Source organism: Staurois parvus, unplaced genomic scaffold, assembly GCF_062004578.1.
Source record: "Staurois parvus isolate SC_StPar_1 unplaced genomic scaffold, SC_StPar_1.0 ptg003258l, whole genome shotgun sequence".
Classification (NCBI taxonomy): Eukaryota; Metazoa; Chordata; class Amphibia; order Anura; family Ranidae; genus Staurois; species Staurois parvus.
In genome coordinates this window covers 51,491-68,010 of record NW_028321054.1, presented here as the reverse complement: position 1 = coordinate 68,010, position 16,520 = coordinate 51,491, and the positions used below count along the sequence as shown (strand labels likewise).

At 48.1% G+C, this 16,520-nt stretch overlaps 1 protein-coding gene across 1 annotated transcript in view; it reads right to left on the bottom strand.

Annotated features, from left to right (window-relative positions):
* Nucleotides 1-4,606: 4,606 nt before the first annotated feature.
* LOC149428409 (phosphoglycerate mutase 1) overlaps nt 4,607-16,520 on the bottom strand; it is a 29,201-nt gene continuing 17,287 nt past the window's right edge. The window contains exons 3-4 of the mRNA XM_089667445.1: nt 11,854-12,034; nt 4,607-6,178 (exon numbers count right to left, since the gene is read on the bottom strand). Of these exons, the coding sequence (XP_089523571.1) occupies nt 6,012-6,178; nt 11,854-12,034 (348 nt within the window). The 3' untranslated portion in view covers nt 4,607-6,011. The remainder of the gene's footprint in view (nt 6,179-11,853; nt 12,035-16,520) is intronic.

Here is a 16,520-nt window from a genome sequence, read left to right as displayed (position 1 = left end):
AGCGGCACGCTGCACTCTGCGCCTCGAATGTGCAGCGCGGCATTACGTCATCCAACCGGCGACGCTCCTCATTGGTTGCTAAGGAAACGTCTTCGTGAGGCACAGTCGGCGGCGGCCATCTTTGGTATGGTAAACATTTCCCTTTTTACCACACTTGTTTTATTAAGAATGAGGGTAAAGACTGGCTGTGTGTACATGTCCAGGGCCGTATCAGTCCGGATGAATATAGAACACCTTGTTTAGTAGCCAAAATGGCGAGCTGATAAATGGGAACGTTTCACACATTGCTCAATTAAAGGGATGTCAGGGAATAAAAACAAACAGGGCTGCTATATAAAATACCGAATATTGCTGTAAGTCACTCCCCTCCTCCTCCAAGCCATCCCCATGAATTCCCATCAGCTGCATTTCCGGTCCTGCATTGTTGCCAGGCTGTTGCTATGACAATTCAGTCCTATTACTAGACCATTACTATGACCAGGGGCGGACTGACCATTTGGAAACTCGGGCACTGCCCGAGGGCCCAGGGTCAGTAGGGGGCCCCATGAGATGCCCCCGGTACCTTTTTCATAGGCTTTTTTGAGTTGGGCAAGGACACAGGGGCCCCATGATCCCCTATTGCCCGGGGGCCCCATGAGTTGTCAGTCCGCCCCTGACTATGACACTTCAGCCCTGTTGCTAGAACACTTCAGCCTTGTTTCTAGGCTATTGCTATGTCAGTTCATTCCTGTTACCAGACTATTGCTATGACCCTTCTACCCTATTGCTAGGCTGTTGCTGTGACACTTCAGCCCTGTTGCCAGCTATAGGAATTGGTTTGAACTGGCTTCTGGAGGGGCAGAAATGGCTTACAGCAATAGCAGGAACATTATCATTCATAGCAGCACAGTCTATTCCCTTAAACGCATGAGCAGAGGCACGCATGCACAATATAGGCTGGGCATGAGGAAGTAGAAAGCTGACAGAGCGGGCACACATGCGCAATATGGACTGGGCATGGAGAAGCAGAAGGCTGACGGAGCGAGCACACATGCACAATATGGGCCAGGCATGAGGAAGCAGAAGGCTGACGGAGCGGGCACACATGCACAATACGGGCCGGGCATGCGGAAGCAGAAGGCTGACTGAGTGGGCACACATGCGCAATATGGACTGGGCATGGAGAAGCAGAAGGCTGACGGAGCGGGCACAATATGGGCCGGGCATGAGGAAGCAGAAGGCTGACACAGTGGGCACACATGCGCAATATGGACTGGGCATGGAGAAGCAGAAGGCTGACGGGGCGGGCACAATATGGGCCGGGCATGAGGAAGCAGAAGGCTGACACAGTGGGCACACATGCGCAATATGGACTGGGCATGGAGAAGCAGAAGGCTGACGGGGCGGGCACAATATGGACTGGGCATGGAGAAGCAGAAGGCTGACGGAGCGGGCACACGGGCACAATATGGACTGGGCATGGAGAAGCAGAAGGCTGACGGAGCGGGCACACGGGCACAATATGGGCCGGGCATGGAGAAGCAGAAGGCTGACGGAGCGGGCACAATATGGGCCGGGCATGAGGAAGCAGAAGGCTGATTGAGCGGGCACACATGCACAATATGGGCTGGGCATGGAGAAGCAGAAGGCTGACAGAGCGGGCACAATATAGGCTGGGCATGGAGAAGCAGAAGGCTGACAGAGCGGGCACAATATGGGCTGGGCATGGAGAAGCAGAAGGCTGACAGAGCGGGCACATGGGCACAATATGGGCTGGGCATGGAGAAGCAGAAGGCTGACAGAGCGGGCACATGGGCACAATATGGGCCGGGCATGGAGAAGCAGAAGGCTGATGGAGCAGACATGCATGAACAGACTTTTTTTAATGCAGGGTATATGCGTTATGGTGTGCTTCGGTATGATGAACTTTACAGTAAGTTGGGATGCCATTGCAATGCACAGCGCGTAGAGCAGGTGCCATGCTCTGCCACAACACTCACGTGTAAATGGGCCCTAATGGCTCTCACCCACCCTTATGGCACCATCCTCTGGCCAATCCAGTCAGTTTTTTTCTCCTTCATCACTCCCTAATTGGCCATTGAGATTCTGCAGCATTTCCACCATCCAAGGAGGTATGATCCTCGTGCTCCAGTCGCAGGGTCATTAGGTGTTACATGGCACTTAAAGGCTAATTCCACTTTTCTGACATTGGTCCATTCAAATTTAGAGTGTAACATGGTGCCACTCCACAGCCCCCCCACCTTCTTACCTGAATCATGAAGTTCCTCCCATAGTATGTCGTATGATTTTGTATCACAGAGCCATGCACAGCAGTTCCATCCATTCACACAGACCTGGGAGTGGAAAAACGACAAGCCCATTCATCTGCTACCACAGCAGTGGGACCTGTCATTCTCAGTGGAACACCGATTTGGTGATGTCACCATACCCATAGTCCATTACTTACGTCCTCCAGCTCCATAACCAATGGTCCGTATCTCCGTACACGGGCGGGGGCAGGAAGAAAAGTCTGCTGGAACCTGTGCATTGTATCCACGATCCGCTAATCGCTCCAATGCATGCAATTAAAAAATGCATCCTTTTTGAAATATGGATGCATTTAATTTTTTTTCTTTACAAAAGCAGGTAACAGGGTAGTAAATGTAGACTTTGGATGACCTCTGACCCCTTGACTCAAGCTGAAGAGTCAGACAAGGTCAATAAAGATAAACGAGGGCAAATATAAAGCCTCGTTCACGCGGGGGATGAGGCCTTTACGCCGAGCTAACACACAGGAAGCCCATTCGTGTCTATAAGGATGCTGCGGCTGCATGGACACAGACGTCCGTTCCAAAAGGACAGGCATGTGGGTGAGCAGGCCTGAAGCACACTGTCTGCATTTGGGTCACTCACTTGCACCCCTGTCACAATGGGGTTTATTTACTAAAGCTGGAGAGTCCAAAATCAGACTCCCTTCTGCATAGAAACCAATCAGCTTCTAACCTCAGCTTGTTCAGTGAAGCTTTGGCAATGAAACCTGGAAGCTGATTGGTTTCTATGCAGAAGGGAGTCTGATTTTGGACTCTCCAGCTTTAGTAAATAAACCCCAATAGGTCAAGATGCTGTGGCACCTGCTACCTAGACCAGCAATGAAAAAATAGCCTCTTGCATGGTGTAGTCATGACCAAAAACCTTGCCCCCTCTGCATTTCTGCAGATCGCTGGTTCCATTCAGGTCTCCTGCTTGCCTGATTTTGCACACCCGTGGCGCCCTGTAGCAGTACTTCTGCTATAGGGCACCTGGGAAGCGGTTAAAGCTTCCTGTCAGAAGATCTGCTTGGCCATACATCCCTCTAAGGCAGCAATGGGCAAACTACGGCCCGGCGGACCTTTTAATCCGGCCCGCGGAGCGTGATACATTGGCTGTCAGGATGTGTGTAGGCGGGGCAGCGTGACGAACGTGAGGGGAGCTAGGCTCCTCTCACAGTCCGCCCTGAAGACCGGAACGGCGTGGGAACACGGCGAGAGGAACGCGCGGAGCAAAGGTAAGTAAATTGACACAGGGGGGACTTGGCTTACTACTTGGGGGGGAATAGTACTATGGGGGATGAATTACTATAGGGGGTATGAATTACTATAGGGGGGATGAATTACTATATGGGGGATGAATTACTATAGGGGGGATGAATTACTATAGGGGGGATGAATTACTATATGGGGGATTAATTACTATATGGGGGATTAATTACTATGCTTACTATGGGGGAATATTACTATACTTACTATGGATGACACATACACATCATTCATCTACTCTTGGTCCGGCCCCCGGGTCCAATATATGAACCCATTGCGGCCCTCAAGTCAAAAGGTTTGCTCACCCCTGATCTAAGGCAAGCAGATATTCTGACAGGTCTGCAGGAGACCTGCATGGAATCAGATCTACTGATCGCTGGTGCAATGCTTTCCAGACTACTGTAGATAAAAATAATAAATGCACTTTTTTTTTTTACCTGCAAAAAAAAATAAAATGTACATTTATTTGTCTAAAAAGGTGAACTTATCCCTTTAAATCCCTTTTTCCCCCATTCTGTTGCTCGGTTTCATCTTCACCACATCTAGATGCCTAAATGCACTGAGTTGCTGCCATGTGATTGGCGATTTGTGTTACCAAGCCATTGAACAGGTGTACCTAATAAAGAGTCCGGTGAGTGGATACACCCCGGGTCACATCAAGCCCAACTTACAGTGAAGTCACACGATTTCAAAGTCGGGGGGACATGCCAAGTTCAGGTACAAATCGCACCTGAAAATCGGCATATCCCCCCTAACTTTGAAGTCGTGCGACTTCACTGTAAGTCGGGGGCTTGATGTTGTGACCGGAAGAGGGGAAAATCCTCTGGAGGGCAAGTGGTTGAACTAACATAGTGCAAGACATCTGATACAGAGGTCTATGCAAATCGCACCAACAGTAGGCAATGTACTACTTTTGAAATGGGTGAAGCTCTGACCAAGTCGGAACCGCACCGATATGACAGCTCCAATAGGGTGCGACTTGGCATGCGATTTGCACCCAGTGCTACCTGGGGGGTTACAGTGGTTAATAAAGAGACTGACGCAGACCGACATCATTGCACATCACTCCTTTATTGAAATGATCTTAAATAATGGACATCTCTAGAAGGGACAAACAACCGTCATATAACAAGTGCCAGAAGAAGGGCGCACTTTACAGGCAAAGCTCCTAAACCTCTATCTAGCAGCAGAGACGAATATCCGTGAGGAACAATGCAGGCGACACGTGATCCGTACTGTCATGTCCTGCAGTATCAAGGTGACTAGGAGGGAATCATGGGAAACTGAAATACAGACCACGTGGAAATGGCTACAGTGTGATTTCAAGTGGCCCCCGTGGACACCGATCTCTCTGGAATGTCTCAGTGGTAGAACAGGATTGCTGATCCTCAGCTCACATCGTACATTGATGACCGACCTACCGGCGTTAGCGTGTGTACTAACCGTCACAGCGACATGCTAGATCCATGCGACACCCACGCGGAGCTGGAACGTACTAGAATCTAAAGACTGCACCAAGGCAACCTGCGGATCTCCAGTCTGAACATTCACAAGTCTTAGAATGCTCAGCAGGACAAAACGAGAAACCAGAAGGTCAAGGCCAGAATAATCCCGGAGATCAGTGCAGAAACTGAAAAAAAAAACCCAACAAACAAAAAAAGAACCGCAGCAAAACTGGACCTTTGTCCTAGAAAATGAGGCGGTATTGGAGGTGATCCATACAACACAATGCAGCAGGCATAGACTCGCATGGGTGTCATTTCAGTGCATGGTAAACGTATATGATTGGTCCGTGCAAAAACTGCTAACAGAACCTACAGTATGTGATTGGTTAAAAAAAAAAAAAAAAAAAAAGTGTAAACAAAAACTGTGATACCTATAAAAGGTTTGGTCACACCCGCCTGGGGTTGGTTTACAGAGACACCGGGGTTCCCTAGCACAGACACCCGGGTTCCCTAGCACAGACACCCGGGTTCCCTAGCACAGACACCCGGGTTCCCTAGCACAGACACCCGGGTTCCCTAGCACAGACACCCGGGTTCCCTAGCACAGACACCCGGGTTCCCTAGCACAGACACCCGGGTTCCCTTGCAGAGACACCCGGGTTCTTTTACAGTGACTGCACAAAGGGCAATGAGTAGAGTGCAACAACCAAAAAACCGCCAATGAGATTCCCAATAGGTTGTTACGGGTTACTGCACTTCATGCAACCGATCTGAACACGCCCGTAACCTATAGATCAGGATTTGAAACGACGCGTTTCATGATGAACACGTATTCTAGCTAGTTCTAAAAAAAGAAAAAAAAAAAAGAAGGGGTGAACGGAATGTCAGTGGAGAGATGCATTATGGGAGGTACGTGAATGGGGTTTCCCCATACAGCTGCATTTCAGGATCCCAAGATAAAAAGTGAAAACTAAGGGATGGAAGCCGATTGGTTCTCCGGGGAAAGAACCCTTCACTTGGCTTTTCCTTGGGCAGCTACGGCCTCCATGGCTTTGCGCACGGTCTCCTCGTCTCCCAGGAACTGCATTGGCTTGATGGGTTTCAGGTTCTTGTCGAGTTCGTACACAATGGGGATCCCGGTGGGCAGGTTCAGCTCCATGATCTGTTCCTCGGACATATCTGCAGGGGAGGCACACAAAAGGATATTTGTCGATTAATATTCATTATAAAAACATTTTAGACAAAGTCTACATCAGGGGTCTCCAAACTTTCTAAATAAAGGGCCAGATTACTGTCCTTCAGACTTTAGGGGGGCCGGACTGGAGCAAGTAGGAGAAGCAAGCGTCCTGGTGTCAGTGGAGTAAACAAAGCCCTATTATTCGAATTGGGGGAGTAACAGTGCCCCATCACTGGTGTCAGTGGGAGGAATAGTGCCCCACCACTGGTGTCGGTGGGATGAACAGTGCCCCATCATTGGAGTCAGTGGGAGGAATAGTGCCCCATCACTGGTGTCAGTGGGAGGAATAGTGCCCCATCATTGGTGTCAGTGGGAGGAACAGTGCCCCATCATTGGTGTCAGTGGGAGGAACAGTGCCCCATCATTGGTGTCAGTAGGAGGAACAGTGCCCCATCATTGGAGTCAGTGGGAGGAACAGTGCCCCATCATTGGTGTCAGTGGGAGGAATAGTGCCCCATCATTGGTGTCAGTGGGAGGAATAGTGCCCCATCATTGGTGTCAGTGGGAGGAATAGTGTCCCATTATTGGTATCAGTGGGAGGAACAGTGCCCCATCATTGGTGTCAGTGGGAGGAACAGTGCCCCATCATTGGTATCAGTGGGAGGAATAGTGCCCCATCATTGGTGTCAGTGGGAGGAATAGTGCCCCATCATTGGTGTCGGTGGGAGGAACAGTGCCCCATCATTGGTGTCGGTGGGAGGAACAGTGCCCCATCATTGGTGTCGGTGGGAGGAATAGTGCCCCATTATTGGTGTCGGTGGGAGGAATAGTGCCCCATCATTGGTGTCGGTGGGAGGAATAGTGCCCCATCATTGGTGTCGGTGGGAGGAATAGTGCCCCATCATTGGTGTCGGTGGGAGGAATAGTGCCCCATCATTGGTGTCGGTGGGAGGAATAGTGCCCCATCATTGGTGTCGGTGGGAGGAATAGTGCCCCATCATTGGTGTCGGTGGGAGGAATAGTGCCCCATCATTGGTGTCTGGGGGAGGAATAGTGCCCCATCATTGGTGTCAGTGGGAGGAATAGTGCCCCATCATTGGTGTCAGTGGGAGGAATAGTGCCCCATCATTGGTGTCAGTGGGAGGAATAGTGCCCCATCATTGGTGTCAGTGGGAGGAATAGTGCCCCGTCATTGGTGTCAGTGGGAGGAATAGTGCCCCATCATTGGTGTCAGTGGGAGGAGTAGTGCCCCATCATTGGTGTCAGTGGAATAGTGCCCCATCATTGGTGTCTGGGGGAGGAATAGTGATCACCATGTAATCACACTTGCTGGTTATTGGCACAGCATGAAGAAAGTACTGCCGATAACCAGCAAGTCTGAAAGGAGACATCTACACGGATTATCAGTGAAGCCCCAAAAGGTGCTCATCGGTGCCTGGTAGTGCTGCCAATCTGTGCCCAGTCAGTGCCCTTCAGTGCTGCACATTAGCGCCCCCCAGTGCCACATGTCAGTGCAGCTTCATCAGTGCCTCCTCATCACTGCCCACCAATGCTGCCTCATCAGTGCAGCCAATCTGTGCCCGGCACCTATCAGTGCAGCCTCATCAACGCACATCAGTGAAGGAGAAAAATTACCCGTTTGCAAAATGTTATAATAGAAACAAAGAAAAACTTAAATACCACCAAAAGAAAGCTCTATTTGTGTGAAAAAAATGATAAAAATTGCATTTGGGTACAATGTCGCATGACCGCACAATTGTCAAAGTGCAACAGCACTGAAAGCAAGTGGCTATAGAGGACCTAACCACCTTCCAAAAAAAATCCCTAACAGGTCCCTGTTTTTACTAATATATACAAAAAAAAAAAAAAGTTTATAGTGATATTAACCCTTTGTCCTCCAGAGGATCCCCCCCCCCCCCCTTCCTGACCAGGCCATACTCTGTGATACGGCGCTGCATTCATTTAATTAATTTGCGGTCATGCAACGCTGCACCCAAATAAAATTTACATCCTTTTCTTTCCCACGTATGGAGCTTTTTCTCGGTGGCATTTGATCGTCTGTGAAGTTTTTATTTTTTTTACTATAAAACAAAAAAAGACCGACAATTTTGAAGAAAAAAAAAACAATATTTTTGACTTTTTGCGATTAAACATGTCCAGTAAAAAAAATGGGGGAAAAAAAAAAAAAAAAAAATCAAATTTAGTCATACATTTCAGCCAAAATGTATGCGGCTCCGTCTTTGCTAAAAAAATGACAAAAAAAAAATCCCAATACGTGTAAATTAATTGGTTTACGTGAAAGTTGTAGCGTTTACAAATGGCGGTATAGATACTGGGATTTTTTTTTTCCCTACTAATAATGGCGGCTGTCAAGGTGTGCCTGCCAGGGAAGCTTCTCCCACCCCCCCCTCCTAGTGCCTGTGTCCCTTCACACCCCCCCCCCCTCCTTCTCACCTCTGCTGCGGTCCTCTTCCTCCCATCTGGCACAGCCGGGCGGGAGGAAGATGACCCCCTGCGGCGAGATTCACACCGCCCCTGGCCATACAGCCCGGAGAGGGGTGACCTCCCGCCAGGAGGTTCCGGGACAGAGCCACCGGCCTGACGCCGCGCCCCCCCCCCCGGCGGGTGCAGCGCAGGAAGGAGGCTTCCCGCGTCCACTGGAGACAAAGGCCGCGCTCTCGAGAGCGCGGCCCATGTCAAGGGGGCGTGCCTCATTTCCCGGGCAACGAGGCACGCCGCCCGATGTTGCCAGGGCAACCGGGAGCATCCTACAAAGCCTTAAGAAGGATGATGCAGGGCTCTTCTGGTTGTTCTGTTCCACTGCCAGCTGCTGGGAGGTCTACGCTGAGGCGAGACCCCTGCAGCCACTCTGCTAAGACCCCGGGGATCACCGGAGTATTACCCACTGAGCACTCTGCAATACACCGGGGAGATTGAGGATTATTACCCGCTGAGCACTCTGCATTACACCGGGGAGATTGAGGATTATTACCCGCTGAGCACTCTGCATTACATCGGGGAGATTGAGGATTATTACCCGCTGAGTACTCTGCACTACCCCAGGAATACCAGGACTATTACCCACTGAACACTCTGCTAATACTCGGGGCTCAGGAGGAGTACCTGCTGCTATACTGTCAAATACTGCAGGGCCAGGATTGCTTGTGTTGCTGTGTGCTGGAGTATCAGGACTAGTACCTGCTGTGTGAACCCTCTGCTGTGTGCTGAGAAGGGACGCCCCCCCCTGCTGTCGTCCGCTGTGAGCCAGGATACCCCTGCCGGAACTGAGTGTCTGCACCCCTGTTTTTCCCCCTCTATGAACTGTCCATGAACTTTTCCCCCTTACTCTTTCCTGTCTGGATTACAATTTACCAGAGACTCCAACTTTGCCCTCCTGGGGCCGCATTACAATTGTTTTGGGCCCCCATCCCTGCTCTTCCCCTGGGTACTGGGACGCTACCTTCAGACCCCAATTGAGTGACTGTCATCTTTCAATAAAGCTTTGTGTGTTTATCATCTGCTCTGTGTTCTGTCTCTGTCCTGCCTATGCTCCGTCACAGCGGCGATCAGCGACTTTTAGCGGGACTGCGGTGGGCATTCTGACCGGGGGGGGGGGAACTGACTTGGTGTCACCGACATACCCAGTGAAACCAATACAGTAATCGGTGCTAAAAAAAAAAAAAAAAAAAGCATTGACACTGTACTAATGGCACTGGGGAGGAAGGGGTTAATGTGAGGGGTGATCAAAGGGTTAACTGTGTGCTGGGTGTGCTTTACTAGGGGCGGGGTGTTGGTGCGTCACTGTAATCACTGCTCTGGATGGCTGTGCGCTGAGCTGACAGGAAGGAGGACTGTTAGGCTAGGTTCTCATCTGTGCGGGTGGTGCCGCTGCATATCAGCACAAAACTCCGTACAGCCGCACCCCCCGCACAGAAACATGCGGACCCGCGGGCGGGTGCCATTAATTCTAATGGCACGCCGCTCACACTGGAAATCACAACTGTACTGGCAACCTCGGCTGCGTTTCCCGAAGAAGTGCAGGGACTTCTTCCCTGTGTGTCCCGGGGCACGGGAGTCCATTCAAATGAATGGGCTCTCGTGCCCGCGCAAAAAGTGGAGCGCAGGAACGCAGAGATGTGAACCGGGGCTTAGTAAACAAAACAGTCCTCCTTCCCCTCGATGATCATCGGAAATCACCGGGCGTCGGCAAGTAATTACCGGCTGAGACCTGATGACTGACAGCCGCGGCCGTGAGAATGCAAATTTTGAAGAAAAAAAAAAACGTTTTTTTCTTAGTTTCTATTATAAAATTTTGTAAATAAGTGATTTTTCTCCTTCACTGATGTGCGCTAATGAGGCTGCAGTGATGGGCACTGAAAGGCAGCACTCGTATATGGCAATGATAGGTGGCACTGATGGGCATTGACAGGCATCACTGATGGGCACTGAAAGGCAGCACTCGTATATGGCAATGGTAGGTGACACTGATGTGCATTGACAGGCATCACTGATGGGCAGCACTCATATATGGCAATGGTAGGTGACACTGATGTGCATTGACAGGCATCACTGATGGGCACTGAAAGGCAGCACTCATATATGGCAATGATAGGTGACACTGATGTGCATTGACAGGCATCACTGAAAGGCAGCACTCATATATGGTAATGATAGGTGGCACTGATGTGCATTGACAGGCATCACTGAAAGGCAGCACTCATATATGGCAATGATAGGTGGCACTGATGTGCATTGGCAGGCATCACTGATGGGCACTGAAAGGCAGCACTCGTATATGGCAATGGTAGGTGGCACTGATGTGCATTGACAGGCATCACTGATGGGCACTGAAAGGCAGCACTCATATATGGCACTGATGGGCATTGACAGACATCACTGATGGGCACTGAAAAGCAGCACTCATATATGGCAATGATAGGTGGCACTGATGGGCATTGACAGGCATCACTGATGGGCACTGAAAAGCAGCACTCATATATGGCAATGATAGGTGGCACTGAGGCATTGACAGGCACCACTCATATATGGCACTGATGGGCATTGACAGCCATCACTGATGGGCACTGATAGGCAGTACTCATATGGCACTGATAGGCGGCACTGTTAGGTGACACTGACAGGCGGCACTCCCAGAACGAGAAAACCGCCTTGCGCCCCTCACTTCCTTATATGGCGGGTGGGAGGCGGTTAAACATAGAGGTAGGCTTTAACAGAGATTGCAGCAGGTGCAAGAATTCCATGACTGCAGCAGAAGAAGGGAGACCCCCCTCGGGTGCAGGGAGCAGAGCTAGCACAGGCAGACGCTCCCGCTATGATGTATAACCAAGGCAGGGGGTCTCTCATTTCAGCAGTTTCAGATTTCAGCACCCACAAGCCTCTCTCTCCATATGTGACATATTCTATGTGAGGCGACTAGATGTCGCACAAACATCCTCTCCGGAGGTCTTAGTCAGCCAAATCTCTGACTTTCGGAGACGCTCGGGGAAATCCCTGAGCGAAGCGATTTTGTGGATTTGTCTAAAACAACCGAAGCTCATCTCCCGCTTTGATCTTCAATAAAAGACGCTTCACAGACAGGCGTCATCTTGCTCAGCCAATTTAAAACCCGACTTGGAGCTCCTCCCACTGGACCCGCCCGCGGTTTGGCATTACGTACTTTCCAGGTGCTTGACGATCCCTCTAAGGCTGTTGCCATGGGCGACAATGAGGACCCTCTTCCCTTCTTTGATCTTCGGAACGATCTCGTCGTTCCAGAATGGCAGGGCTCTGGCAATGGTGTCCTTCAGGCTTTCGCAGCTCGGGAGCTGGTCTTCTGTCAGGTCGCTGTAACGGCGATCCTGGAGAGAAGAAAAAAGGAAAAAAAGGAAAAAAAAAAAAAAAAAAATCGACAAGGTGAACAAATACAGCAGAGTACAAAGTGCTCCCGGGACGTTTTAAAAAGCTGGTAAAATATTCAGGAAATTCTTTAATAATTTATTAACAACCAATAACACTACAGGAGAACAGACTTTCCAAGCACATGCAAATCACGCAATTAATCCGGAGTCGCTGGACCGCAGTAATTCGATATCGCGCATTTTAAAAAGGCACAAGACGAAGTGGCCGCTTCTGACAAGAAAAACACAACCATGTTGCTTAAAATGCATAACCTGTAACAGTGCACAGAAATGACAATTCTCCCACTAACAGTAATTAGTATCTTCCCATAATTCACCGTCCTTCTGGTGGGCGGAGCCTGAACATGGCGGCAGGGGAGAGCTCAATGTAGGAGCTCGTGGACGGAGCTCCGTTGTCTGACCTCCCCAGGCCTCCAAGCTTATCCCCTGGGGCATGTTAGAGCCCTGCGGCGGGGGACTTACCCGGTCTGAAGGCTCCCGGCGGAGGAGAGACAGATGCGGGTGAGGGAAGAGAGAGGAGCGGCTGGTGACTGGGGAAGAGAGAGTCCCTGGACGCTGGGAGACGAGAGGGGCCGGCGCGATCACGTGACCGGCCGCAAGGCACCTCTGGGAGATCAGGAAGCCGGCCGGCCGGCGTTTTGCGGGGAGAGAGCAGCGCCGACCTGTTTGCCGGGGGCCGACACACTCTCCCCCTATCCCCCTAGTAACCCAGGAGCCTAAAAGAATGTGGAAGGAGAACCATTGAGACCTGGACAAGGAGTCTGAAGAGACCCTGGGGAGTTCCCCCCCATGAACAGACCCTCAGAGGAATCGACCGAAAAGGCACTCACTGGAAGAAGACATAGGAGGAGGGTGAGTGACAGATGTGAATTGCATTTGAAGATTTATTAGGCTGACATCCAAGAAATAGAGTGTATATGAAAGGGGGGACCCCTAGAGACTGTATAAAAGGTGGAAGAGGCTCGCAGAGAGAAGAGGAGAGGCTCGGGGGGAAGGAGGGGGAGAGGGGTGAAGGAAGAGGAGGAAGAGAAGAGAAGGAGAAAAACCAGCAGGGGGACAGGGCAGAGACTTGAAAGTTTAAAGAAATAATATCCCGCCCTACCCACAAATTTATAAAGGACTATAAGAAGGATAAGCGCCACAGAGAAAGATGAAAAACAAGAATGTAAAAGGAAGTGGGCTTAAAGGGTCCCAGACTGGCACAATTAAAAAATATACATCCCAAGGAAACGTAACCCCAGAAAGACCTCAGAGCAGACCTGAAAAAGGAGAAGCAGACCTTAGTATGGAAAGAAGCCCTAGAGTATCAATAGGCCCTGATACTAGTAACCAGCAAATATCAGGCAATATAGAGGCGGAAAAAGACCTACAAATACCTAATAAAAAGGAAATGGCAGAAATGTTTAAAGAACTGGAGAAAACAATAAAACAAGAAATGGTAAACATTCGCAGTGATCTGGGACACCTCTTGGAGAGAGTTGAGGAAACGGAGGAGAAAGTTAAAGGTCAGACCCAGGCTATCTCTGAACTTGAAAAAGAACTAACTAATATAGGGAAAATCCAAGAAAAACTGTTATATAAGGCTGAGATACAAGAAAATAAAGACAGGAAAAGAAACATCTTGATACGTGGGGTCTCAGAAAACTTAAAGGGAGAAAGTCTGCAAGAGGTGGTTTGTAAAATATTTAACATTATAACAGACAGCTCTGAAATGGAAAGGTCTAAAATAGAAGGAACCTTTAGAAAAGGAAAAATCCTGAGAAACCTGGGGAAAGAAAGGCCGAGAGATATAATTGTTAAATTCTATGAACTTCGGGACAAAGAAAAAATCTGGAAGAAGACTAAGGGAAAATCAGTAATTAAGTATGAAGGAGGAGACATACAGATATATGCGGATCTGGCTCCAGAGACTTTGTGGAGAAGGAGAACTTTGAGACCCCTACTGGAAAGGTTGAAAGAACAAAATGTGCAATATAGATGGGGGACTCCCGAATGTTTAATAGGATGGAAAAATGGGACTACAGCATACCTTAGGTTTCCAGAAGATATGAAAAATTTTTGTGATAGTTTAAAAATTCAAAGAACGGAAATCCCTGGCTGGGAAGAAGAACAATGAGAAAGTAGAGTGAAGAGAAAAGAGAACTGGCAATGTGTGGGGGGGAGAGGTGGAGGGGGGGAGAGGGATGGGGAAAGAGAGAGGTTTTTTGTTTTTTTTTTTGTTTTTTTTTTTTTTGTTTTTTTTCTTCTCTTTTCTGCCGGTGATAAATCCAGGGAGGCTTGGGAGGTTATGGGGAGGTTAGACAAGGGGAAAGTCGTCCATGGACGGAGTCTTAGCCCAAGGACCAAATCAAAGGTGGATTTTTAATCCATAAATGATTAGTAGGCAAATGTTAGGCCTAAAAAGAGGGGGGAGGGGAGGGGGGAGGGAGGGGGTTGGAGGGTTGGAAGGGTGGGAAATGGGAGAGGGAGGTTGTTTTTTCTGCAAAATAAAAGATGATATAAAAGCAAGTGAGAAGGGAGAAGGAGAGAGAAATAAAAAATATAGATGGAGGAGAAAAGAGGAAATTTAAGGAAGATGGAAGAGATTCAGTTTATAACATATAACATAAATGGGTTGAACTGTCCCGGGAAAAGATATAGATTATTTAAAGAATTACACCATAGAGATGCCTCAGTGATATTTTTACAGGAGACACATCTTGAGATAAGTTCAAATGTTAGGCTGAGGTCTAAAAATCACCCAACATGGTATTATGCAGATTCCCCGGTTAAAAGAGCAAAAGGGGTAGCAATAGGCCTGGCAAAGAACGTTAGGTTCGAGTTGGAAGACAGAAAAACAGACCCAGATGGGAGATTTTTGTTCTTAAGGGGCAAGTTACAGGAGATCGAGTGTACACTGGCTAACATTTACTGTCCTAATAAAAAACCGGAGGAGTATCTGAAAAAGGTGTTGAGGAAGTTGATGGACTTTAAAAAAGGACGTTTGATCCTGGCAGGGGACTTTAATTTTTGTATGGACCCACAAAGGGACGCCACCTCCCATATAAAGACAGAAGGAAGTAAGGCCCTGAAATTATTGAAAAAAGAACTACACATAAGTCAATTGGTAGATGCCTGGAGAATTACACACACGCAAGATAGAGATTATACTTTTTTCTCAAATATGCATAAGAGATATTCAAGATTAGATTATATATTAATAGAACATCAATTAATTGACCACCTGACCCAGGTAGACATAGAGACAATATCTTTGTCAGACCACGCTCCAGTTACTATGAAAATGGAATGGGGGAGAAGGAAAAGCGGAGGGCTGGGATGGAAATTGAATGAGACACTTTTAGTGGAAAGGGAAATAGCTCAGAAAATAGGGGAGGAGATCGAACGCTGTTTTAAGGAGAATCAGACAGGGGAGGTGTCAACAGCCACAGTGTGGGAGGCACATAAAGCTTATATAAGAGGAATATTAATGGCGATTGGGGCAAGAAAGAAAAAAGAAAGAAGGGAGAAAATGAATGAGCTCTTAGAAGAAATAGGTAAATTAGAACAAATACATAAGAATAGAATAACAAAAGAAATAGAGCTGAAGTTAAAAAAACAGAAGGAAGAACTGAAAGAAATGATAGAAGAGGAGAGGAGAAAAGTATATAATAGAGTTTTAAGTGAGAGATATAGATGGGGAGAAAGACCTGGAAAGTATCTGATGAGAGCCTTGAGGAAAAAGAAAAATAGAAATTATATAGAAAAAATAAAAGATGCTAAAGGAAACATGAAACACTCAAATAAAGATATCACCAAAGCCTTCATAGAATATTACAGGAAACTGTACAATATAAGCCCCTTGGAAGGTTCAGAAACTATAGACAGTGAGAAAAATCAGAAAAGAAAGAAATATCTGGAAATGGCTAGGTTATTAAAATTAAATGAGGATCAACTAAACTCCCTAGATGCAGATATCTCACAGGAAGAAATAAAACTAGCATTAAAGGGGACAGTGTCGGGGAAAAGCCCAGGTCCAGATGGTTATACAGTGAGATACTATAAAAAATTTTGTGAAATCTTAGTACCAAAACTCAAAAACTACATGAATGCACTAGGTGGAGAGATGGAAGTAAGAAGAGAATCATTACAAGCCCAACTCGTGCTCATTCAGAAAGAGGGAAAAGATCCCTCTCAGTGTTCTAGCTATAGACCTATTTCACTATTGAACACAGATACTAAGCTGTACGCAAAAGTCCTAGCAAACAGATTGAAAGAGCTAATGCCTGGATGGATACATGAGGATCAGGTGGGTTTTGTTCCAGGGAGGGAAGGAAAAGATAATGGAGTACGATCATTGATGCTAATCCAAAAGAGTAAAAAGGGAAAAGAACCGGTGGTACTACTGTCTATAGATGCTGAAAAAGCGTTTGATAGGGTAAACTGG